This window comes from Neovison vison, chromosome 4, assembly GCF_020171115.1.
Source record: "Neovison vison isolate M4711 chromosome 4, ASM_NN_V1, whole genome shotgun sequence".
Classification (NCBI taxonomy): domain Eukaryota; kingdom Metazoa; phylum Chordata; class Mammalia; order Carnivora; family Mustelidae; genus Neogale; species Neogale vison.
The window spans coordinates 224,463,261-224,487,667 of NC_058094.1; the positions used below are offsets into that span (position 1 = coordinate 224,463,261).

The 24,407-nt window shown below is 42.4% G+C and overlaps 1 protein-coding gene across 1 annotated transcript in view; it reads left to right on the forward strand.

Annotated features, from left to right (window-relative positions):
• The window catches only part of CUL1 (cullin 1), a 104,911-nt gene that overhangs the window by 41,315 nt on the left and 39,189 nt on the right, over positions 1-24,407 (forward strand). Inside the window, exon 3 of the mRNA XM_044246795.1 lies at positions 23,669-23,843. Coding sequence (XP_044102730.1) covers positions 23,669-23,843 — 175 coding nt within the window. The remainder of the gene's footprint in view (positions 1-23,668; positions 23,844-24,407) is intronic.

A 24,407-nucleotide genomic window follows, 5' to 3' on the forward strand; every position in this document is an offset into this window, starting at 1 on the left:
GAGCCACTCAGGGGCCCTGGATGCTGCATTTTGTTTATTTGTTCACAGTGACGGGACATCTGGGTTGCTCCCACCCTTTGGCTGTTGATGAACAGAGCCGTTACGAATATCGTAGGTTCTGGATGGACGGGTGCTTTCAGTTATCTTCAGTGGGTGGCTCGGAGTGGGATTGCTAGGTCATCGGACACAGAAAACCTTCAAGGATAGAATCTTTGACAAATGAGAGGACTTTACTCCGCTCAAGAGGGTTGTGATTTGCTTAGGTATACAACCTTCATTTTTTAAAAATTTTGTATGTAATGCCGCTGAAAATGGTGATTCCAGTGGTGAGACAGGGCCCTTGGCTGGGTTTCCGGTGGCAGAACAACCAGGGGAGCCCTGGTGTGGAGACCGCGGACATTTAATTGCTGATCTGCCGCTGGGGAATTTCTTAATATGTCATTTTTTGCTAAATCAGAGTGGGCCTGTGTCCAGTACAGTGTTAGGCTCTTAGAACACTGAGAACACAGAGACTTTGCCTTCTGCAGTTGCTGAACTCTTACATTCTACAAATCATTACAGTATGTAGGTTTTGCAGTTTTAAATTATTTTTAGGAACGCTGCTCTTGCATTGAATGTTCTTTTCCTTCTGGTGTTGTCTGAAACAACGGCTTCATGTGTTTACGAAGAGTGGAGTGTCTGGCCTGAGTCTAAAATATTTACTTCGAGTCTGTAGCTGCTTACGAATACCCGCTACAGTTTGAGTCTCATGGGTCAGGCACTGTGCTAACAGCCATCTTCACCTTCTTCAAGGGTCCCGTTGCCCCCGAGGGCTGGTGTGGGTCACCCTCTGCTGGTGTCAGAAACCGGTTCTCCAGAGGTTTCTGTGACTTGCCCCTTAGAGCAGCCGCAGCGGGAAGCCTGCCTTAGACTGCTCCGCGGCTCAGTAGTCCGACCCCTGAGCCTGCCTGGGCCTGCCGACTGCCCTCATGTGTTGTATCTGGAAGGAGTCCCGTTTCCCAAAGTGTTTCCTGTACTTTCCTCATGAGGTTCCGCAGAAGAGGGTTTTGGACTTAACCGTGTTGACCTGTGGGAGACCGAGCAGCAGTAGAACATCTGCTTGTGTTTCGTATTGCAGATCACGGAGTCCCCTGCCCCACCGCCTGCATTTTCCGTGTCTGTGTCGCTGTCGTGCGTTCCCTCCCGAGCACGTCTCCGCTTCTCCAAGACGGCGCTTGTCTGAAACCCCAGTGCAGGCTCGAGCCCTGCCTCAGTTTGCCTGATGCAGCAGATAATCAAGTTTTCTCTCCGGGTGTTTATTCCATCTCCCGTGTAACCACTTACTGAATTGCCTCTTAAAGTAATGTCCCACGGGCTCGTGCACAGCAACATCTAACACTTGGGACTGTCCGGTTCTGGTTCAGGTGAGCCGGTGCTTTGGGTCCCGAGAAGGAGGAGCAGACTGTGTGCCTCACTGCTCACTCTTCAGGGTCAGACAGGCCTTGTCAGCCGTCCCTGGAGGAGAAGGGTTAGAACCAGGGGAGCGGGAAGAGCCAGGTCAGACAAGGGGGGTCCTTTTCCTTCCTGACTCTGGCTGGTAGCTAACAGCTGGATTTTTACCCTTTGTTTACCCTGCAGAAACATGTGACGTGCTTTCTAGAACGAGTACCCTGCTTCTGAGTGCGAAGCAAATAGTCTTAGAGCCTTATTATATGGTGTAAACATTTTTCTTGACTTTTTAACTCAGAATGACAAAGGAAAGAGAAGGATATTTTGGGAAAGGAAAAAAGTCCCAGAGCATCCGCGGGCAGAAAGATCTCATTCAGTCCACTTCTTTTCCAGCCACTCTCCGAGGCCTCATGTTCCTTCTAGAGTTTTAGCCTCAAGCCCTTGCCCCTCCCGGTACGTCCGCCTGTTCGGTGCCTCCTTCTCTTCAGTTCTGTCTGCGAGGTCTTACCTACTGTGCACTTGACCGTTGCACAACATTGGAGTTACGAGCATGGACCTTCTGTGCAGTCAGAACTGCCTGGAACGTGACTCCCCCAAAAACCTAATAGCCTTCTGTTGACCGGAGGCCTGACTGATGACTTAAACAGTCGATTGACCCATATGTATGGGTCCGTGTGTTGTTTACTGTGCTCACAATACAGTAGGAGAAAGGAAATGTCACCAGGAGAATCCTAAGGAAGAGAATGCACTCACAGTACTGCGCAGTATTGATCAAACACATCCACGTTTGAGCTGAATCCACCCCCCGTAGTTGAGAGCTCTGTTCAAGCAGGGGTCAGCTGTCTTTATAATTCAGTGACTTGGGGGGGGCAGTAAATATAGGAGTGCATTCTGTGCCGGTGGGCCTGTAACAGTCAGGTGGGTAAATAATAGTAGGTATTCTTTCTTTTGACCTTGAAGTAGGTAATGTAATTTCTTAGTGCAGTGACACCCTTATTCTTGGCGAATGCAGGGTGACGTGTGGGTCCTTGTGGTGCAGCGACGTGATCGGGTCTGCCCGCCGGGCCAGGTGGTTGAAGTGTCTGTGTTTGCCAGGCCCCACGTCTTCCTGCCTCTCATTTCTAGGTCAAAATCCTTTTTTATTTTGGTCAGTATACACTCAAATCGTGATTTTTGCCTTGGATGAAAGAAACCTGTGCGTTGATGTCTTTTTTTTTTCCTTATGCCTGTAAGTTCTCATCAGTGTTGAAGTTTCTGGTTTCTTAAACCCTGTAGTGCTGTGGGCTGAAATAGTTTATTCTGTTTTTTTGAAAGACTTCTCTTTCCCCAGCCAGTTTGCTGGGAATCAGTCCTATTTTCTGAGTCTCGGCTGCGTACCTCTGCAGAGGTTGCGTCCATGTGCTCAGGATTCATGCTTAATCTCCCTCCCGATGTTCCGTGACACAGTTCATGATCCCCGGAGTTGGGGGCACTTTGTCACCCGGAGTGAATCGGAGCCCCGGGCCACCTGCAGCGCATGCTCTGCAGGGAGGACATGCCCGGACACGCTGGTCCTGCTGCTCCGTCCTTGCCAGCTGTGCCGGCGGGTCCCGGCTGCTGCCGTCGCTCTTCTCAGCGCCACACGCTTAGCCCCTTGCCGGCTGTCCCCCGGGAGCTGTGGGCACTTGGCGGGTGTGCCAGGTGGTGGCCTTTCCACTCCCTTGGCCTGCCTGTAGCAAATGTGTCTATTATAGAAACTCAAAATTTCACGGAAAAGCAGATCAAGCCAAAAAAATAGCAAATTCTTTTCATAGTACATCCATGATGATCTGATGGAAATAACCAGCTAGCCTAACGAATGCATTTGGACATTTTCTTTCTTTTTTTTTTTTTTTTTTTTTTGGTTTTGTTTTGTTCTGTTTTTAAGATTTTATTGATTGATTTATTTGAGGGGGGGAGTACAAGTGGTGGGGGTGGAGCAGAGGAAGAGGGAGAAGCCGACTCCCTGCTGAGCAGGAAAACCCCCCACACACATAGGGCTTGATCCCAAGACCCTGAGATGGTGACCTGAGCCACCCAGGCACCCTGGACATTTTCATCTTGTACTTTTTTGTTGTTGTTAGTAGTCTTAACGTTGAGATGTTTTGCTTAAGTTAATAAACATGGTTTACATCAAATAAACGTAAACATAAAGGTATAATTTTTCCAAATGTAAGCTGTTGTTCTCATATATATTTATCCATGCTTTGAAAGTAAAGCCATAAAGGACACAACTGATTCATAGAAGAAGTGCAAATGAGAAAATATCCCACCTCATAATTGAAGAATTAGCAGTGCCTGGGTGGCTCAGTCAGTGAAGCATCTGCCGCAGGTTCAGGTCATGATCCTGGGGTCCCGGATCGAACCCTTTGTTGTGCTCCCACTGAGCAGGGAGCCCGCCTCTTCCCCTTCCCCTCCCCCTGCTTATGCTTTCTTTCTCTCTCTCACATAAGTAAAATCTTGTTAAAAAATTGTTTTCTAATACCAAAACTGGAAAGTTTTAAAAAGAAATGATTATAGCCAGTGTTGGCAAAGAGTGGAGGGAGGTGGAGTTCCTGTAGTGAGATGGAAATGTTAGTTTGCTGGGGTCTTTCTGGAGAAAAATTCAGAAATACAAAGACCCAAATGTACTTTGGCCCAATGTTTTGTTTTAATCTCTAACTTCATTCTAAGGAAATAGTGACATTCAAATTGTATGTGCAAGGCTGTTAGAAACATTCTAATAATAGGAAACAGTGGAAAACAGCCTCAGTATTCATCACTAAGGATGAAAAGTGGTATTTGAAGGTTACAAGCAGCCAATAAAAATACACTGAGGAGTATTCATTGGCATGTCATAGTGTCTGTACCAAGGAGAAGCAGGATACAAACTGGTACATGCCCTGGGCGCCCTCAGCACACGCTCTCTGCTTCTGAGAAACAACAGGGCACCATATTGGAAGTAGCCTTCCATAGGTGCTGGCCTTATAGATGGTACTTTTTCTAAGGATTTATTTATGTATTGAGTGCACACAAGGGGCAGGGAGGAAGTGGGAGAGCATTTCAAGCAGACTCTATGTTGAGCGAGAAGCTGACACCAGATCCCGTGACCTGAGCCAAAACCAGGAGTTGCTTGCTTAACTGACTGAGCCACCCAGGTGTCCTGATAGATTTTTTTATAGATGATAAGTTTTAAATGCTCTTCTGTGCATTTTAGATTTTCAGTGTAGAATATACATACTAAAGTATAGTTTATTTAATTTGTTTTCATGATGAAATTTAAGTCCTAGTTATACTTGCTTGTAAAATTCTACCTTTCACTGCTGACTTTATACTATTAAAATAGTTTTCAGGATTGACAAATTGTGTTTATCTTTGAGAGAGAGCCCACAGAATTATACTGCATTTAGTTGCCTCTGGAAGCAATTTTTTTGTTTCTTATTAGTATAAACCTGATTTGTTCAAGTTTTTCCCTTCTAAATTTGAAGATTTATTGATTATTTTGAGAGAGCGAGCACGCACAGAAGCAGGGGGAGAGGAGAGACTCTTCAAGCTGAGCGTGGACCGGACTCCGAATGAGCCAGAATCAGGGGTCTGACCCTCAACCGACGGAGCCACTCGGGCGCCCGTCCTTCTACATTTGACTCCTAGCACACCTTCTTAGAACACTTGGAGCATTTTCCAACCTATTTATGTTCATTGCAGTCACTTGCAGGCAGACATTGCTTTTGAAATATGCTGTGGGTGTGGATTTGTTTTACATGGGCCACCCCTTTTCAGAGCCCTACCCAACAGCAGCCTCCTGAGAACCCGGTTCTCTCAGGACTTACAGACCAGCTGGACCAAGTGGCAGGTGGTCTTGGGGCCCTGGCGTATTGTGCAGGTGGTACGTGTGTGGACGTGTGAAGATAGAAAGTATTTTTAAGGCAACTTTCAGCGTAGTCTTTCCAAATGATTTTAATACAAGTTAACTACTTAAAATTACACTGGAAGTTCCAGTTTGTAGGAAGCGTTGGTGGAAAATAGATCTGTTTAGTTTGCTTCTCAAATTGAGTTGATTTTTCTTTTGGAAGATGAAAATGGTTTGAGTTTGGTGGTAACTGAACATCGTGGAGAGATTCCCCAGATGCGTGTAAGTGAAAGGCAGGGTGCTGGGGGTGAAAGGCACTGGAGCCCCTCCCCGTTGCCCCAGATGCCGACAGTCCGACCGCTGGATGTGTGCAGGGCCTCCTGCAGCGGGAGACGAGCCATCCTGACAGTCCCGGCGGCAGGGAAGGGCTCTGGAAACGTCTGCAGGAAAGCGTGCACATGCGGGGCTTTGCAAAGTCAGATCCCACCGCGTCGGATATGACCTCTTTCAGCGACTTGTCCCTACCAGTCGTGCAGAAGGATGCTTTGGCGGGTGGTTGGGGAGGTCTGGGGGGACGGAAGAGTATGGCCTGTGTTGAGGGCAGAACCGGGCTTAGCTCTTTAGCACAAAGTGCCACACCACCTGCCGCTGCCGAGGGGCCCCGTGTCTGCTCGGGTCCTCGTCTACTTTCCGCCTTTGGCTGTGTTGCCAGAGAAACTCCAGAGAACTTTTTGAAAAGACTCTCAAATGCCTTAAAAGTCAAATACGTAGGTTTGTTAGACTCTGGCTTCCTTAGTATAAAACAACTAACCCACTGACTCCTGAATGGAGCTTCTGTTTTGCTGTCTCTTAGATTTTTAGTTTATTTTTACCTCTTGATGGTTTCCTCTTAATTCCTATATTTAATTTATCCTCATAGTCTATTAGTTGGTTTTGGTTTAAAAATAATTTTAGATGTGACCCATTTTCTTCCAAATGTTAGTCATATTTATTTTGTTTTTCTACTCTTCATCTAAAGTCAGTGCTACATTAACACGGAGTTGGGCATGTGTTGGAACGGCGGGTGGCAGATGTGGTCTCTGGGAGCGGAGTGACACGAGGAGCCCCATTTCATGCTGTGAGGAAGCACCTGGAAGCCTGAGGGCTGTGGTTTCCCCACGGCAGGAAAAAACCCACAGCCGGTCATTGAGGAGTGCATCCATTTCAGAGTCCTTCTTTCGACATGGATTAATCTCCCTTCCAGATGCTGCACTCGAAATACTCTGATAGTGTCTGTCCTCACGTCGGACTCAAGGGAGACTCAAGGAAGACTAGTTCCCCTGGTTAGAGGACTTCTCTCCAGTAGCTTCTGAGACACACGAAGAATCTGCTTTATCCATTTCTGATAACATTTCCTCACATACTATGGTTAACTCAAAGCTAAGATAAAAAATCGCAGACTGAAGATTGTGTTGTCAGAGCTACATACAGTCTGTCCCGGTGGGTGGGCCATGGTTTTTGTCTTTCTGATGACTCAGCCTTGATGCAAAGCTCCGTCCGTGCCATTGTTTTGGTAAGAGGTGGTTTGCTGTTCCCTCGGAAGTATACACCTAGGGGCGCCCGGGTGGCTCAGTCTGTTAAGCATCCAATTCTTGGCTTCGGCTCAGGTCGTGATCACGGGGTCATGAGATGGAGCCCCCGCGTCAGGCTCTGCTCAGCCAGGAGTCTGCTGGAGGATGGTCTCTCCCTCTCCCTCACCCCTCCCTTCCCTTCCCTCGCTTAAAAAAAAAAAAAAAAAAAAAGTACACCTATTACTACTGTCTTCCATATCAGCTTTGTTTTCGGTTTCCTCTTCACGAAAACAGCAAGCAGGGGCTCCCTGGGCCAGCAGTTTTCATGAGGAATAGCCTGACTTTAGACTGAACTCTTCCGCAATTGGACACCGCCACTTGCTGTGGGGATCACATCTACCTGTAGGAAGAAGTACACGAACCCAAGAGAAGATCTGTTGGGGGGCTTTTTAAAATGGAATTTTTGTTTTTCGGGTCAGTAGTCCTTCTGTAAAATTTAGAAGTCCAAAAAAGCACGTGGTGAAAAGTACATCTCCTTTCCTTCCACCTTCGATTAGAGTCTGGGCACACCAGTGGTCCCTGTAGCTGCTTTCTTGGGCACATCTCTCTGTGTGTTACCTGCACACAGTCACACGTGTACACACACATACAAACACACAGAAAATGGATGTTTATATTAACTTAAAAATCACCTTTAACACAAACACATCCTCAAGTGTAAGTAAACATGCATCTGTAGGTTTTTTTTTTTTTAAATGCAAATGGTTCCCTGGTAATTGATCCATCCCTGTGAGAGAACAGAGATGTCTCCTGACTACACCCCATTTCGAGCTTATAGCGAACCATTCGTAGCTGTTCTTGTGTCGTCTAGAGACAAGCACCTTTGTTAGAGACAAATTTATTGTTTGTCTTTAAAATTTATTGTTCTTTTCCTCAGCTGCTCTGATAATATTTGTACATCAGTCAGAATGAGGAGTCAGGCAAGCAGTGGGTTGTGTTACCTGAATGCTGTTAGAAATGCTGAAGGTAGTATAAAAGCAAAATTGCTTTTGGCAGATAGCCCTCCAGATAGGTAATATATATATTTTTTCTGTAATTCATATGCAGGTTGCTTTGTTTAGGTAAGTTTTAGGATTCTGGCTTAGATATTACGATTTTGTATCCTATTTTATTTTCCTGTTCTGTAGATATTCTGGCTTTTTTTTTTTTTTTTTAAATTTTTTCTGTTATGGTTCAGGTATTCTTATAATCAATTTCAGATACCCAATGAAGTGGAAGATGATGTGTTGGTGCACGTGGGGTGTGAGTGATGGAATATTTATGATGGGATATTTTGATGGTCTCATTTTGTTAATTACAAAGTCTGTGATGAGTTGTATAGACAGGTAATACTGCATGGGAGCTAGGAGGGAGAGAGAGTTCGACTCTGGCAAGGTTGGAGAGTTCCATGAACCAGTACAATTTAAGTGGACTTCAGAGGATGACCAGAGATACAGAGAAAAGAAGGGACAAAGTTCTTGCCAATTTTGGTTCGAGGGAGAAAGATGAATGAGAAAGCGGGAAGTAGCACTTGTAGAGGACATGGCATTGGCTGGCCTGAATTGTAGTATAAAAATAACTAGATGGGGCGCCTGGTGGCTCTGTGAGTTGAGCAACTGCCTTTGGCTCAGGTCGTGATCCTGGAGTCTGGGGATTAAACCCTGCATCAGGCTCCCTGCTCGGCAGGGAGTCTGCTTCCTCCATCTCCCACTCACCCTACTTGTATTCCGTCTCTTGCTGTGTCTCTCTCTGTCAAGCGAATAAAAATCTTAAAAAAAAAAACAAAACTAGATGAATTGGTTAGTTAACTGGCTTAGATAAAAGGATGATGCCACATTTTAGTGAACCTTGAAAACCATGTGAGTTTGTAGTTTATTTTGTTTTTGAAAGTGGAGGTTCATACAGATTGGGTATATGATTTGAGAATCAGTGACATGATATCAACAAATTTTAGGAGGCTTGATCTGGAAACCATGTGGGATTAAAACTAGAAATCACAGGCAGCAAGAGACCAGTTGGGTCTTAATAGCAGTAATCCATGTGGGATATTGCATAAGTTCTGAACTGTGGTAGTCGCAATAGAAATAGGAAACAAAAGGAGCCAATTTCTGGGCTTCTGCTTACAGACGAAAATTACGTTTTGCCTTTCCCATTCATGACCTCACTAAAACAATAGTCAAAGGATTTGAAGATCAATGAAGATGAAGGATGGAAGAGAATAAACACCATAGGTGAGAACTGAACAGATTTTTTTTTTGAGGGGGAAATAAAGGAAAGCGGACTTAAGGTGATGAGTCCTGGGTGCTGTATGTAAGTTAAGCACTAAATTCTACACTTGAAACTATTACACTGTATGTTAACTAACTGGAATTTAAAAACACGAAAAAGGAAAAAAAATTTTTGGAAGTTGAAAGGCAGATGGAGGCAGCCTACGGATTCTGAGGATCTAGGAAGCCTTGGTTTAGAGGGTACGCAGAGCCAGACATGGCAGGAAAGCCACTGTTGCTGCAGGACTGGGAAGGCTCAGGATCTGAAGCCTCTGGTGTGGCAGGAGGTAGTGTGAGACGGGCCAGTGCTTGGGAGATGACGGAGAGATCCCAAATCTGTAAAATTAAAAGCCCATCATCTCCCTCTACTCCCAAGGACAGACCACGTATTTAGAATACCTGGCATGGGACCATCTCAGAAGACAGGAGCCTTAGAGGTTGGCCTAAGTAGGAATTAGCAACACTGGCTACGACAGGAAGCATCTAGAGTGATGAGGCCCCAGTTCCATATCAAAATCCTAGTGGCAAAGCTAGAGACCGGGCAGCTCTCTGGAAGAATGAACGGCCCTGAAAAGCAGACCCATTTATTGGCCTGCTAGGAGGCAGCCGTGAGGTGGCCGGCTCTCACGCAGGCCAGTGCCGTTTCCAGTTGGGGTTTCCACACCTATCGGGATGAGTACAAAGGAGGAGTCGTTCTGTGAAAGAACAGGATCAACAAACTTGGAACAAAAGGGAACAGGAAAAAGCTGATAATACAGGGAACAGAAGAAAATGTTTAGAAGTCAGCATTGTCAGATAGAAGAAGCTTCTTCTTACAGTAGTAAATTAAGAACAAGATGCCGTAAGAAAGAACCCATAGTTCAGATGATAACTCAGATTTTAAAAAGAAAAGTAATAGGGCTAAAAGAATAGCAGAAATTAAAATAAAAGGACACGAAGCTTTGGAGACTGAGAACTACACAGGAGGCCTAATGTCTGACTGTTAGAAATTCTGGAGAAAAACAGGTGATATTTTTTTTAAAATTTGCAATATCTTTCTATAAAGAGAATATAAAATCATTTCTCAGAACTGACTATGCTAAATCTCTAATGCCCAAGATAATGAGAAGAGCAGTACCAGGAACGAAATTAGGAAATCTCTATATACAGAGAATTAAGAGATAACCATGCCTGTGGACTGAATTTAAGGGAGCAGAATCAAGTTCCAGTAGTATTGTCCAGTTGGTCTAGAGCACAGCCCGTCGGTGTTGGAGCTGGAAGACCAGGGACCCATCGTGAATGTTGCCAGAATTAAGACCATGGGTACCGGGCATGAAGAAATCCAGCTTTAAATTACCAGGAGGTGCATATGGGCCATACCCAAATCCCCAGGCCCCCCGTCGCAGAAGCGCAGTTACAGATGATCCCCATATTCCAGCGTCCTTTTCCTTTGTAGGCCATCATTGAGTTGTAAGCGTTCTTTCTGTATTTAAGGGACCAGTGTCTTGTCACATAGGTTTTGCTAATGGTTCTCCCAGTCCAAGGCTTGCTATTCCTTTTCTAAATGGTGTGTCTTTGGATGAGCAAATGTTTCTTTATTTTGAGGAAACCTAATTTAATTTTTTTTTTTTTTTGGACACTTACTGCTTTCTGCGACCTATAAGAAGCCTTCCCCTAGGTCACAAAGATAAGGGGTTTTCCTCATAAAGCCTCATGGTTTGGGCTTTTACATTTAGGTCTGTAATCCATCCTGAGTTAACTTTTGTATATTGTGTGAGATAGGCTTGAGGTTAATTTTTCTACCCCAAGGAGATCCATTTTTATTTCAGCCTCATTTGTTGAAAAGACTTGTCTCTAGTAGATTGCTTTAGGGCCTTTGTTAAAGTGTTAGTGTAAGTGTGGTTCTGTTTCTAGACTTGTGTTTCATTGATCTATATACCATCTTAAAGGAATGCTATCTTACTACTTGGTTTGTGTTTTATGAAATATTTTTGCATCTGTGTTCATGTGGCATATTGCTATCTTCATTTTTTTTTCTTGATTACTGTCGCATCATGAAAATTCTTAGAAGTCGGGTAGTATAAGTCTTTCAACTTTGTCTCCCCCTGCATCAATTATTGTAGGTCCTTTGCATTTCTCTATAAATCTTATATTTAGTTTGTCGGCTTCTTCTGGAAACTGCCCGGGTTAAGATTAGGATTGGATTGAATTTTTTAATAATGACTTTATTGAGATAATAACTCACATGCCTTACAATTCATCCATTTAAGTGGTTTTTCAGGGGTTTTTAATATATTCGAGTGTGTTTAACTGTCACTACAGAAAGTTTTAGAACCATTTTCATTACCTCACAGACCCTATACCCTTTAGCTACCGTCCTCTTACTCTCTCCACCCCTAGTTTTCTGTCTCTAAATCTGTCGTAATAGATTTGTCTACTCTGAACATTTTGGAATAAATGCAATCATATAATACTTGGTTTTATGGGCAGAATTGTGTATCCTCCAAATTCACGTGTTTTAAATTTCCTCAGTTTTATGATGTTTGAAGTTTGGGCCTTTGGGGGAGTAATGATGTTAAATGAGATCCTAAGGTGGGCCCAGAGCCCTTAAGGTTGGTATCCTCAGGAGGAAGAGACCCCAGAGAGTGCTATCTCCAAGCAGAAACAGGAAAGGCCATGGAGACAGGAGACAAGGCAAGGGTGGCCATCTACGAGCCAGGAAGAGTGATCTCACCAGGAACCAATCCTGATGGCGCCTTGATCTTGGACTTCCAGCCTCTAGAACTGTAAGAAATTAAATTTCTGTTGTTTAAGCCCCCCCCCACCCCGGTCTTTGGTATTCGGTTATGACCGCCTCAGCAGACTAATGCCCGTGCTCTTCTGGGGCTGCTGTCTTCTTTTTACCATAACGTTTTCCAGCTTCACCTGTGCCGTGGCATGTATCAATATTTCATTCATGTTTGTGGCCATACGGTACTACACCAACTGCAAACCCATTTTGCTCATCCGTCAGTTGATGGACATTTTGGTTGTTTCTGCCTCTTTGCTGTTGTGAATAGTGCTGCTCGAAATACCTGCACAAACACTCGAACAAGTGTTTGTATGCATGTATGTCTTCATACTGTTGGGTAGATGCCCAGAAATGGAATTTCTGAGTCACACGGTAGCTCCAGGCTTAACCATCTTGCATAACTATTTTATATATACCATTTTGCTTTCCCACCAGCTGTGTGTGCGGGTTCCGGTTTGCCCACATTCTGACCAGCACTTGGTATTATGGGTTTGATTCTAGCCATCCTGCTGGGTATGAAGTGTTACTCACTGTGGTATTGATTTGTTTCCCTCATGACTAATGGTATGTCTATTGGTGGTTTTTATACCTTGCTTAAAACAATGTCAGTTAAGATCCTTTGCCCTTTTTTAAATTGGTTTGTCTTCTTATTGAATTGTAAGGCTTTTTATACTAAACACAAATACTTTATCAGATATATGACTTACAAATATCTTCTCCCATTCTGTGGATTGACTTTTCATTTTCTTGATTGTTCTTTGGTAGAAAAGTTTTAAATATTGATGAAGTCCAATTCATTGTTTCCCACCCCCCTTTGGTTGCTTATCCTTTTGTTGTTATGTCTAAGAATCCTTTGTTAAATCCAAGGTCATAATTTAGTCTTACGTTTTCTTCTACATGGTTTGTAGTTTTAGTGTTCATGTTTACGCCTTTGATCCATTTTGCGTTCCTATGGTGTGAGGTACAGGGTCAAAAATTCATTCATTTGCATGTGCCTGTCTTAGCTCTCCCAGCACCCGTCATTGAAAGCCCGTTTTCCCCCAGTGACAGGTCTTGGCACCTTTGTTAAAAGTCATTGTCTACGCACGCATGGGTTATTTCTGGATCCTCTGTTCTGATCAAAATGCCTATCCTTTCCAGTACCTCTCTGTCTTAATGACTGTGGTTTACAGAAGGTTTTGAAATCTTGAAGTATGAATATTCCAACTATGTTTTTTCAAGACTGTTTTGGGTTTCCTTGCAATTCCATATGAATTTTAGAATCAGCTTGTCACTTCCTACAAAGAAACCAACTGGGATGCGGATGGGGATTGCACAGGCTATGTCTCAATTCAGGGAGTGTTGCCATGATGTCCTCCTCCCTTTTCTAGTGTAAGCATTTGAAGGTATAAATTTCTCAATAGAGTTTTTGTACCACAAATTCTGTTGTTTTCTTTTCATTATTTAGCTCTAAACATTTTATAATTTTCTTTATTATTTCTTTTTTGAATCTTATATAGAAATGTTGTTTAGTGGGAAATAGTTGGGGTTTTCCAGGGCAGCTCATTGTTAACCGATGTCAAATTTAATTCCATTTTGGTCAGAGAACAAACTCTGTCTGATATCAGTCCTTTACAGTGTATCAAGGGCCATTTAAAGGGCCCAGAAAATAGCCTTATTTGATGAACATTATCTTGGACTGTTGAAAAGGATATGGATTCATTGGGTGTAGACTGTGGTGTGCCAGAGCAGGATCGTGTCAGCCTGCGGGAGAGAACTGTGCCCTTCTCAGTCCGGTCATGTTAGCAGCTTGAAATCTGCGGTGGCAAGTAATACACCAGATTCTGGTGTTTTTTTTTTTGTTTTTTTTTTTTTTTTAAGATTTTTTATTTATTTGTCAGAGAGAGAGAGAGGGAGAGCGAGCGAGCACAGGCAGACAGAATGGCAGGCAGAGGCAGAAGCAGGCTCCCCGCCAAGCAAGGAGCCCGATGCGGGACTCGATCCCAGAACGCTGGGATCATGACCTGAGCCGAAGGCAGCTGCTTAACCAACTGAGCCACCCAGGCGTCCCGAGATTCTGTTTTATGTATTTTGAAGCTCTGTGAGGAGAATACACATTTATGATTGCCTTTCTAATAAATTGACCCTTTTATTATTATGAAATGTCTGTCTTGTCTCTGCCGGTATTTCCTTGAAGTCTGTTTGGTCTGGTGCTGTTACATCTCTTCAGCCTCCTCGTGCCCATTTTCCCACCTGTTCACGTCCGCCTCCCTGTGTCTTACGGTGTATCTCTTGTAACCGCAGTAGAGCGGTCCTGCTTTTGTGCCTTCCAGTCATCCCTGTCTTTGGATTGTAGGTTTTACTCTATTTATTTTAAGTATTAACAGGTTGATTTTTAGGTCTACCGTTTTTGGTTTTGTTTTTTTTCCTGCTCTTTAAAAAATTTCTTTGTCCCTACTTTCCTCCCTTCTTTTGGGTTATTTGAAATTGCTTCAAATTGCGTAAGAGACTTCACATAGTACACACTTGCATTTCAAGGGGAAGAGAATTAATACTACATGAAACCTTAGAAACAGTAAGCATCTGGTAAGTATAAAAGACTATTTTTCTTAATTCTTTAAAATACAAAGGGCAGGGGCACCTGGGTGGCTCCGTTGCTAAGTGTCTAAGTTGTTAATGTGTCTGTTGGCTTTTTCGCTATTCCTCTGAGGTTGTGTGTATGTGTTACTGCTTTAGGGATTACAACATACTTTTTTTTTTTTTTTTTTTAAACCACATTGGCTCTTGAATAACATGGGTTTGCACTATGTGGGTCAACTTACACTCAGATTTCTTTTCCAATAAATACAGTATTTCAGTGTAGTTTCTCTTTTTTTGGATTTCCTTTTCTCTAGCTTGCTTTATTGTAAGAATACAGCATATAAAACATGTAACATGCAAAATGTGTGCTAATTGACTGTTTATGTTTTCAGTAGTACTTCTGGTCGACACTAGACTGTAGTTACATTTGGGGGGAATCAGAAGTTGTATATGGATTTTTGACTGCCTTGAGGGCCAGCACCCTTAACCCTCTCCTTATTGTTCTGTGGGGCACTATATTTAGAGTTAATATTGTAGGAGGTCAGAGAATATAGAAACCTTGTAATTGTAGAGTTACATCTTTTTTGTCACCTCTACATATGCTTTAAAACCCACAAGACAATATTGTAAGTTTTTGTTTTAAACCATCCTTTGTATTTTATTTTTTCAAAGATTTATTTATTTGACAGAGGCACAGCAGGAGAGGGAACACAGGAAGGGGAGTGGGAGAGGGAGAAGCAGACCTCCCACTGAGCAGGGAGCCCAAAACGGGGCTCCGTCCCAGGACTCTGGGATCATGACCAGAGCGGAAGGCAGACACTTAGCAACGGAGCCACCCAGGTGCCCCTGTCCTTTGTATTTTAAAGAATTAAGAAAAATCATCTTTTATACTTAACAGGTACTTACTGTTTCTAAGGTATCATGTAGTATTCTCTTCCCCTTGAGATGCAAGTGTGTACTGTGTGAAGTCTCTTAGTTTTATTTTATACGAAAATACCTTTATTTTGCCTTCATTTTTGGAGAATGTTTTTACTGGAGAAAACATTTTGGATTGATAGGTGTTTCTTTTTTCTTTCTTTCTTTCTTTTTTTTTAAAGATTTTATTTATTTATTTAACAGAGAGAGATCACAAGTAGGCAGAGAGGCAGGCAGTGAGAGAGGGGGAAGCAGGCTCCCTCTGAGCAGAGAGCCCGATGCGGGACTCAATCCCAGGACCCTGAGATCATGACCCGAGCCGAAGGCAGCGGCTTAACCCACTGAGCCACCCAGGCACCCCTCTTTTTTCTTTCTTTCAACATTTAAAGGAGATGTGCTATTCCGTCTTCTGGCCTTTCTCATTTTTGATGAAAACTAAGTGGTAATTTGAATTCTTTTTTGGTATGTTACAAAGAAACTCCTGTCGGCCTTCAAGAGTTTTTTTCTCCCCTTTGGATTTCACCAGTTTATTTTCGTTTTCTTTCTCTCTACTTTGGAATTTATCATTTTTGTTGGTGTCTTTGTACCAACGAAAGATAACATCTTATCGCCATTCTGCTCTCAAGATAATGTCTTAACGCCAGTCTGCTCTCAAGCCCATCTAGTAAATAATTTATTCTAGATAATATAACATTCAGGGGCGCCTAGGTGGCTTAGTCGTTAATCGACTGCCTTTGGCTCCGGTCATGATCTCAGGGTCGTGGGATCGAGCCCCCGGATCGGGTTCCCTGCTCGGCAGGAAGCCTGCTTCTCCTTCTCTCACTCCCCCTGCTTGTGTTCCCTCTCTCACTGGGTCTCACTCTGTCAAATAAATAAAATCTTAAAAAAAAAAAAAAATTGTGTGTATGTGTGTTTGTAAAAACATTCAGTTCTAGAGTTTTTTCATAGTTCCTATATTTTACTGCAGTTCGTGTTCACTCGATTCTATATGTGTTTCCCCTTATCTTCTGGATTATAGCTTTTCTGGGGTGTGTTGTCTCCTGACCCCAACATTTGGGTCATCTCCAGGTTGGTCTTTCAGTGATCTCTTGAGAGTGGGTCTCATTTTCTTGTTTTGTTTTTTCATACCAACAAAATTGGATTGTGCCATTCTCTTCTTCCATGACTAGGATGCCCGTCCATATAAAATTCTTTTGTTTGTTCTCTGGTGTCTGACGGTTGGTTTTATATTTCTTCCAGTTCGTAGTTGCTCTTCGCCCAAAATGCTGTTAGGTATTACACTGGTACTAGCCTCAGAACGAAGGTTAAAGTATAACTTAAAGTTTCCGCATAGACTAATACAGGGTCCACAGTGACGTGAGTACTGGGATGAAGGCGGATCAGGGTGGGGGGCTGCACTGCACTGTGTGTTCTGCCGGCGGGATTTCAGTGACTTACGCAAAGGCTGATCCGTCGGAGATGACAGGTTTCGATTCTGCCCGGACAGGTCATGCTCTGAATCGAAAAAACAGTCGGGAGCAGTTGCCACTGTGGGTGGGGGAGGGTGAGACAGAACACTCTTGCTTTTTATTATGTTTTTCTGTGTTTCTTGTCTAACTCAGATATACATTGTCAGAAGAAAAGTTTGAGTTTGAATGGGCAGGAACCCTAACCACTACCATCTCGCCTCTCCTGACTGCTGTCCGCGCTGACTGGGCAGTGGGGAGGGTCATTCCTAATTTGGGAACGAATGTGGAGTTATACTGGGTAGAAACTTTAAAAGAGGTTTCCCTTCCACTGCAGTTGTGCCTTTTGGCTTGTTCCGTGAGGCCCAGGTTCCTTGCCTTGGGTCCAGGTCCTCTGTGAGGGGGGTGAGGCCGGGAGGGCGGAGTGGTGGGGAGGGGGAGAGTGTTTCCAGCGCGCTGGCCTTTCCTCTGGCAAGGGTATTTGGTGAAGGAGAAAGAAATCCGTGCCTAAAAGTTTGTATTTAACTTTCAGGGTCATGAGTTCAGGCCCCACATTCGGTGCAGAGATTATCTAAATAAAAACTTAAAATAAGGTCCAAATGGGCGCATCACCTTTTATCTCCATGTCTGAAGGGACCAGACTGAGATGCTGTTATTCTAAGCTGCTCTTTCATTTATTGGCATCTTTTTAACATATTTTAATATTGGTTTGTGAATGTACCACAGTTCATGGATTCTAGATTTGGGTTTTCATTTTTTATTTTTTTTTAAGTGCATCCTCGTGTGGGTGGCAGGTGCCGTAGTTAGTCGGGTGGCCGTCACGATACAGGGGTCATTACGGGCACCTGTGGGCTCGGCTGCACCTCGTTCTGTCAGCAGACCATCACGGACTTTGTGAAGAATCAATCCTGAGAAAGCCTTTCAAGAATTTTTTTTAATTTTATATATTTATTTGAGGGAGAAGGGAGAACACACAAGCAGGGAGAGGGAAAAGCAGATTTCCCACTGAGCAAGGAGCCCAACATGGGGCTGGATTCCAGGACCCTGGGATCGCGACCTGAGCCAAAGGCAGACAGATGCTCAACCGACTGAGCCACCCAGGCGCCCCTGAAAGAAACTTTCAATCCAAAACTTACAAAGTGGGTGGGAGCAGGTGAGAAGGAAGTGCTGAAGCCCTTGGTTCCTCTGTGCACAGCTCGTAGGCCGTGCGCACATCCTCAGTGAGCCAGAGGATGGTGGTACGTGGGAAACACAGACCTGCTTAAGAGGGACTCAGGGGAATGAGACTGTGAAAGCTTTCGGGAATGTCTCAAACAATTCATTTAACTTTACTTACAAAGAGTGTTAGGATAAATCTGTTTAAGTCTAAACAGCTAATCTTTAAAGACAAAAATTCCATCTAAGACTGTCATTTTAATTGACGGCATTTTCTCAGTGGTACTTAAAATAATGATACATAAGGTTTTTGCCATTGTGAGCAATGCTGTGTAGTTCACTAGCTAAGTATTTTTATGCTTCTGTGATAATTTCCCCATGATAAATGCTTATGAATATATTTGTTGTATCAAAGTAATGCACTTTAAGGCTTTTGAATATTTCCAAATTTTATTCCAAAAAAAATCATAATTGTGTACGTTCTGAAGCTCCCATTTTCCTGCACTTAGCTGTCATTGGGCTTGTTTTTTTTTAAAAGGCCTTTGTTAATTTAATAGCTGGAGATGCATATATTGCCATGAAATACAAGTCAGTCTGAACAAGGTAACCTAAGGAATTTCTTAGGAGGGAAAAAAAATTTCTTGGAGGAGTACCTGGCTCAGTCGGTTAAACATCTGCCTCTGGCTCCGGTCATGATCCCAGGGTCTTGGGATCCAGCCCTGCAGGGCAGGCTCTCTGCTCACCAGGGAGTTTGCTTCTCCCCCTCCTCCTGTTGGCTCCTCCCCTGGCTTGCGTGGGGCTCTCACTGTTGGTCTCTCTCGCAGGTGAATGGACAGAATCTTAAAAAAAAGGAAAGAAAGAAGAGAAAAAGGAAAATATTTTGGACCCAAACACCTAGAATGGGTGCTAGGTCAAAATTAGGAGCGTCTGTGTGCCTGTATGAGGATTTGGGCCCCAGCCAGGGGTGGGGTGGTGGAAGACAGGCCACACAGAAAAGGAGACAAAGCCTTGTACCTGGGCAAGGAAGGGTGAAGCTGCTATTTCCATGGAGATCTTCAGTGACAAGGTGAACTGGAAAAGTAATGGACTCACTCTGCCCTGGAGGCAGCTAGAAAGTAGTTCCAGCCAAGTTGTGGGTGTGGGGGGAGTGGGGAATGTCTGGAGAATTTGTTACCTTGGGTTTGAGTTTGTATTACCAGCTTTTGGAGGGATTTCCCCAGGCTCGGAAATGAAGGTCACCAGAGCAGAGGAGAGATTCCATGAGAACAAGTCACACAGAAGGAACAGCAGAATGAGAGCCCCAAGGACATCCAACAAAAGCATCTTCAGAGGGTGCCCCTAAGAACGTGAAAAGTGGTTACATAAAAGAATAAAAAATACAAAGGAATAAAACAAGAGAAAGAAAACAGACTTTAAAAAAGTAACTAGAAACCAAGGGGTAGGAGGATGGGACCCAGAAACTTCTAGAGTTGTAAAATAAAATGTTTAAAAGTAGACAGCAAATTTGACACAGATTCCTTCACAATCACTTAACTAGATGGAAAATCAAGAAAAAGTAGAAAGTTTGAGCAAAGATAACGTGATGGAACAGAACTGAAGACATGAATTGAGATACGGAAGTTAACATGAAAATGTTTGACATACATATATTAGAAAATAAGGGAACAGAAGTATTTCAAGGGATGGCAACCCAAGAATTTTCCAGAACTGTTGAAAGGCAAAGAATGCATGTCAGATTTCAAGATAACCAAGTAAAGTGCATTAATTCCAGAGTGATGTAGAAACTAGAGCAGATTAAGGGATCCATCAATCCAACAGAAAGAAAAGAAAACAAAAAATACAAACCAAAAAAATAGGACAGTAAAAATTAATCTAGATAACAATGCATAAAACAGTATGTGAAAGTATATTTATATTTTGGTGTTATGATAAAACCAGACTTACCCATCAGAGACTGTTAGACTTCCACCATTTTTTTTTTCCAAGACTGCATTTTGCTGTGGTTTGCAATAGACATGCCAAGGCACAGAGATGTAAAAGTTGCAAATGAAGTGGAACAAATATATTTGCGGTAAATTCTAACCAGAGATAGGAGTATGCGTACTAATATCTGGTCCAGTGGATTTTCTCAGGCACTGTTGTGAAGAGTAAACACAGTTACTTCCTAGTGATAAAAAGGATGAGTTATCAGTGATATTATTCAAAGTTTATATATTCGTTAACAGCCTTAAAATATGTAACATATTTTAGAGACATATAAGAGAAATTAGCAAATCTGTAATTAGGGAGATATCCATTAAAAAGTTCTCAGTAGTTAATAAACAGACAAATTACTTAAGATTTGAAAAACAGAGTTGACCAACTTGTTCTAATTGTTCCCTGTACCCAACAGCTAGAGAAGGGGAATTCCTTTCAAGCACATGTAAAGAAAATCACAGTCAGCACATTTTTAAAAACTATCAAAGAAATAATATCTGATTAATTCTAAAATGAAATTAAGGGGTTTGTTTAGAAGTTAAAAAAAAAAAAGAGGTCATTTTGGAAATCTAAAAAATCCTAAATAACTCTTAAGAGAACTAATAATGGAAGAGAGAAAATACAACTGAACAGTAAGGAAAACCCATACATATCGGACCAGGTGATGTGAAGAAGAAAAAAAAATCTGAAGTTTTAAATGCTTCTATTAAAAAGAACAAAGACTACAAAGCTAACAGACCAGAACAAGGATTTTTAGAGGATAATATAAAGAAGTACATTAAAAAGGAATAAAATAAAATAGCGTAATAAAAATAACCCCCAAACTGGTTTTCTGCATGATTAATCATAAAAACATTTACAATAAATACATCACAGAACAGGTTTTGTAAAAGAGACTGGACAAGTGCGCAGGATGGTTGAAAACTTCACTGAAATGGACAGTTTTCTAGAAGCAGCAGTACCCAGAGTAGGGAAAGGATAGATGACGTCATACATAGTTTGTGAACCGTTGCGTGTCCCTGCAGAGAAACATACAATTAGATTTCTTCCTCATGCACAGTTTTACCTTAGGTAGACTACAAATCTCAGTGCGAATCAGCTGTAGAAGAAAATGTACTGGTCCTAGCGCCTTAGCAGAGAGGAGGATTTCCTACCTAAGACAGTGTAAGCCATCAGAGAAAATTTGTGAAAATTTGATGATGGCAAATAAGAATTTCTCTTTATATGGTGCTTTCCTTTAAAAAAAAATCTACAAACTACGAGAAGATAGTAACGACTATGTAATTGATAAAGCAAGGATTTTCACTATATACTTCGGTGTACAGTAATTTGTAACACTTATTACGTGCTTACATTTTTCAGGCAAAATTCACATACTGTGAAGTGTGCCGATCTTAAGGGGGGATAATTTGAATTCTTTTTTTAGATTTTTTTTGACATGTATATACACCCAGGTAAACGGTATCCTATTCAAGGTACAGAGGTGGTCAGTCTTCGCCCTCCAGGGAAGAAGAAATCACTCCTCATTTCTATCAATAGATTACTTTTGCCTGTTTGAGAACCTCCTGTCAATGGAACCATGCATATCTGGCTTTTTCCCTTTAACATGTTTTTAAGACTGATTCATGATGCATTTCTTTTTACACCACTGAGCGGTATTCTGCTCTACGCATCTGCCACCATTTGTAGAAGAAACTGCCCCTTTTTTCCAAAGGGATTGTATCGTGTTACACAGTCATCATCAATGTCTGAGCAGACTGTTTTTGAAAAGATTATGAAGGATAGGACAGAGAATATACAGGAGGGAAAATGAAAATGATAAATTCCTAAGCTTCTTAGTCTCCTGTAATCAGACAAATGCTGATGAAAACCGGGACAGGCCACGATTTGGAGGTAGGCAATGAAATGCGTGCACTGCCGGTGGCTGCCCGGTGGCTTGTAGAGCACATCCGACAAGGCGTCATCGAGTGCGTGGTGGCCCTCTCCTGTCACCTGCCGATGCTGTACTGTCAGAAACTCAAACACGAATGTGAGGGAACTTGCTAGTACTGTTCTTTGCAGCTTTGTTTGTAACTACCCCAAGTTGGAACCCAAGTGATCACTGGTAGGTCCGTGGACAGGAAGATGGATAATTTCTTGTGGATCTTACTGTATCTGATGTTTGAGGACAGGTGGAAAAGCGGTTTCTTACATCGTTTCACAGCAAGCTCTGAAGACCTTCACAGGAATGCCGGGCACCGCCTGATGGGGCTGTTTGCCCCAAGGGAGAGGAGGAGAAATGGTATTCGGGAGGACTGTGAGGCTGGTCTGCTGCCAATCTGCTCTATTTAATTTCCTAAAAAGTCGAGGTGGAATGTAGGTAGAATGAGACAGGCGTGGGAATATGAGATTTGTCCAGACCGGATCATGAGTTTTATGAGAGTTCACCCTGTGTTAAAATCTGCCATTCTTGTACATTTGAAACATTTAATAAAATGATTCATTGTTTTAAGGCATAGTTCTTTGATTACTGCTGAGGTTGAAGTTTGTTTTGTTTTGACCCTTGGCCATTAATATATCTTTTTCAGCTTTGGGATTTTCTGTTGGTTTACCTGCCTATGTTTCTATGGAGGTGAACTTTTTCACACTTTTTAATTATTTTAATTGGTTAAAGATAGTCACTCATTGAAGATCTCTTTTTCTGAAATATTTTCAGAATTTCAGAGCTTTGATGACTTTGCTTAGAAAAGCCTTCCCCAATCTGAGATCAAATGTCTGTGCATATTTTGTTTTATGGTTTCGGTTTGTATATTTTCATTCTTAATCTATTTGTGATGTATTTTGGAGTATGGGATATTCTTTGAAATCTCTTCTATCTCTATCCACTGACTTGAAACAAATGGGCCAGAGTATTTTGCCTTACGGGTTTTCCTTCCTAAATCATTCAGTTAGCTTCAGCCCCGAAGTACTAGATGCGGACAAACGGAGAGAGTATGGAAGGTTCCACGTAGAGTGGTTCTCTGCTGTGGCCGTCCTGTCTCCCGTGCCCCGCGGCACCCCACGGCTGCTGGCTGTCTCTGGCAATGTCTTCTCGGATCCCCGCATCGCCAGCCCTCTTAGCCACACAGGAGCCCTGCCCTCTGTGAATGGCCGGTTTTACACCCCCGCGACTTTCGGTGCTGATAAGTAGTCTCTTGCGCTGCCATTTCTTCTGCGTTTTGCCCTTCTTCTGCAAAGTATAGCTTTAAATTCATTTATAAATAATTTTAAAGTTGTAGTTATTTTGATAATTATAATGTATGCTTCTAGAAATACAGCTAAGCATCATAATAGACTGTGGTTATAGCTTTTTGTTTTTCTTGAAGGTAATACTTGCTTTTTTCTCTCATTTGGAAGCTTTGTACCAATTGCCAGTTCTTCTCATGCCTTCGGATACGCTCTCAGGACAGTATCCCATAAGGTCAATCATGTTACATGATTAGAAAGTCCTGTGTTTCTTGGGCAGCCTTCCTCAGAACGTTCCATTGTTCTCAACAGGCTGCTCCCTGGGCCTGCAGAAATGCTAATTGACTTCAGTTTATGGTGTTGAATGGAATCTTTTTTCCACTCTAGTTTTAACAGATTTGTGTTGATAGATAGGGAATATTGGTATAAAGAATACTTTCTTTACAAGTATTGCAGTATTAATCATTGTTGACATTGATGATGTGTGTTGACTTCCTTAACTTTTCTCCAAGTCATGTTTATAACTACTGCACGAGCGTTCACCAGTCAAACCAAGCCCGAGGGGCTGGCGTCCCTCCTTCCAAATCGAAAAAGGGACAGACGCCTGGGGGAGCTCAGTTCGTTGGCTTGGAATTGTACAAACGACTTAAGGAATTTTTGAAGAATTACTTGACAAATCTTCTTAAGGTAAGATGTTTAACATATAATGCTGACCACTTTATAATAGAACATGAAAAAGTAGTGAAGTGATGATTCTAACTTGAGTGAATGCTGAATCTCGCACTGTTAACGTCGTGTTCATTGTTTCCGGCATTGATGTGTGCATGAAGGTGTTTTGCTGTTGCTTAGTCTTTTACCTGTTGTGAAGGTGAAACTTTCTCTGTTTTTTTAATTTGTTAATGAGAAGTTTTTGATAGCTGTACCATAGTAGTACGTTCCTTAAATTACTAACCATTTTGTATTTGGTTGTTAGACATTGATGAATCTTCTAATTTCAAGCATATAATTATGAATTCAGATGACTAATGTATTTTGAACCCAGTGTGTTCTGTATACAAATGTATAAATTTTATATACAAATATATAAATGATCACAAGATTATCCAGCCTTTGGAAATCACATTTTTCCTGTGTGACCTTGCCTTTTGCACAAGGTCATGTAGTATATTTCAGAACCACAGTGAAATCGTACTCTTGGCTAGGACGGGTTTCTCTACGAATATCCATGGCCTTGTGAGTATGGGTTCCTCG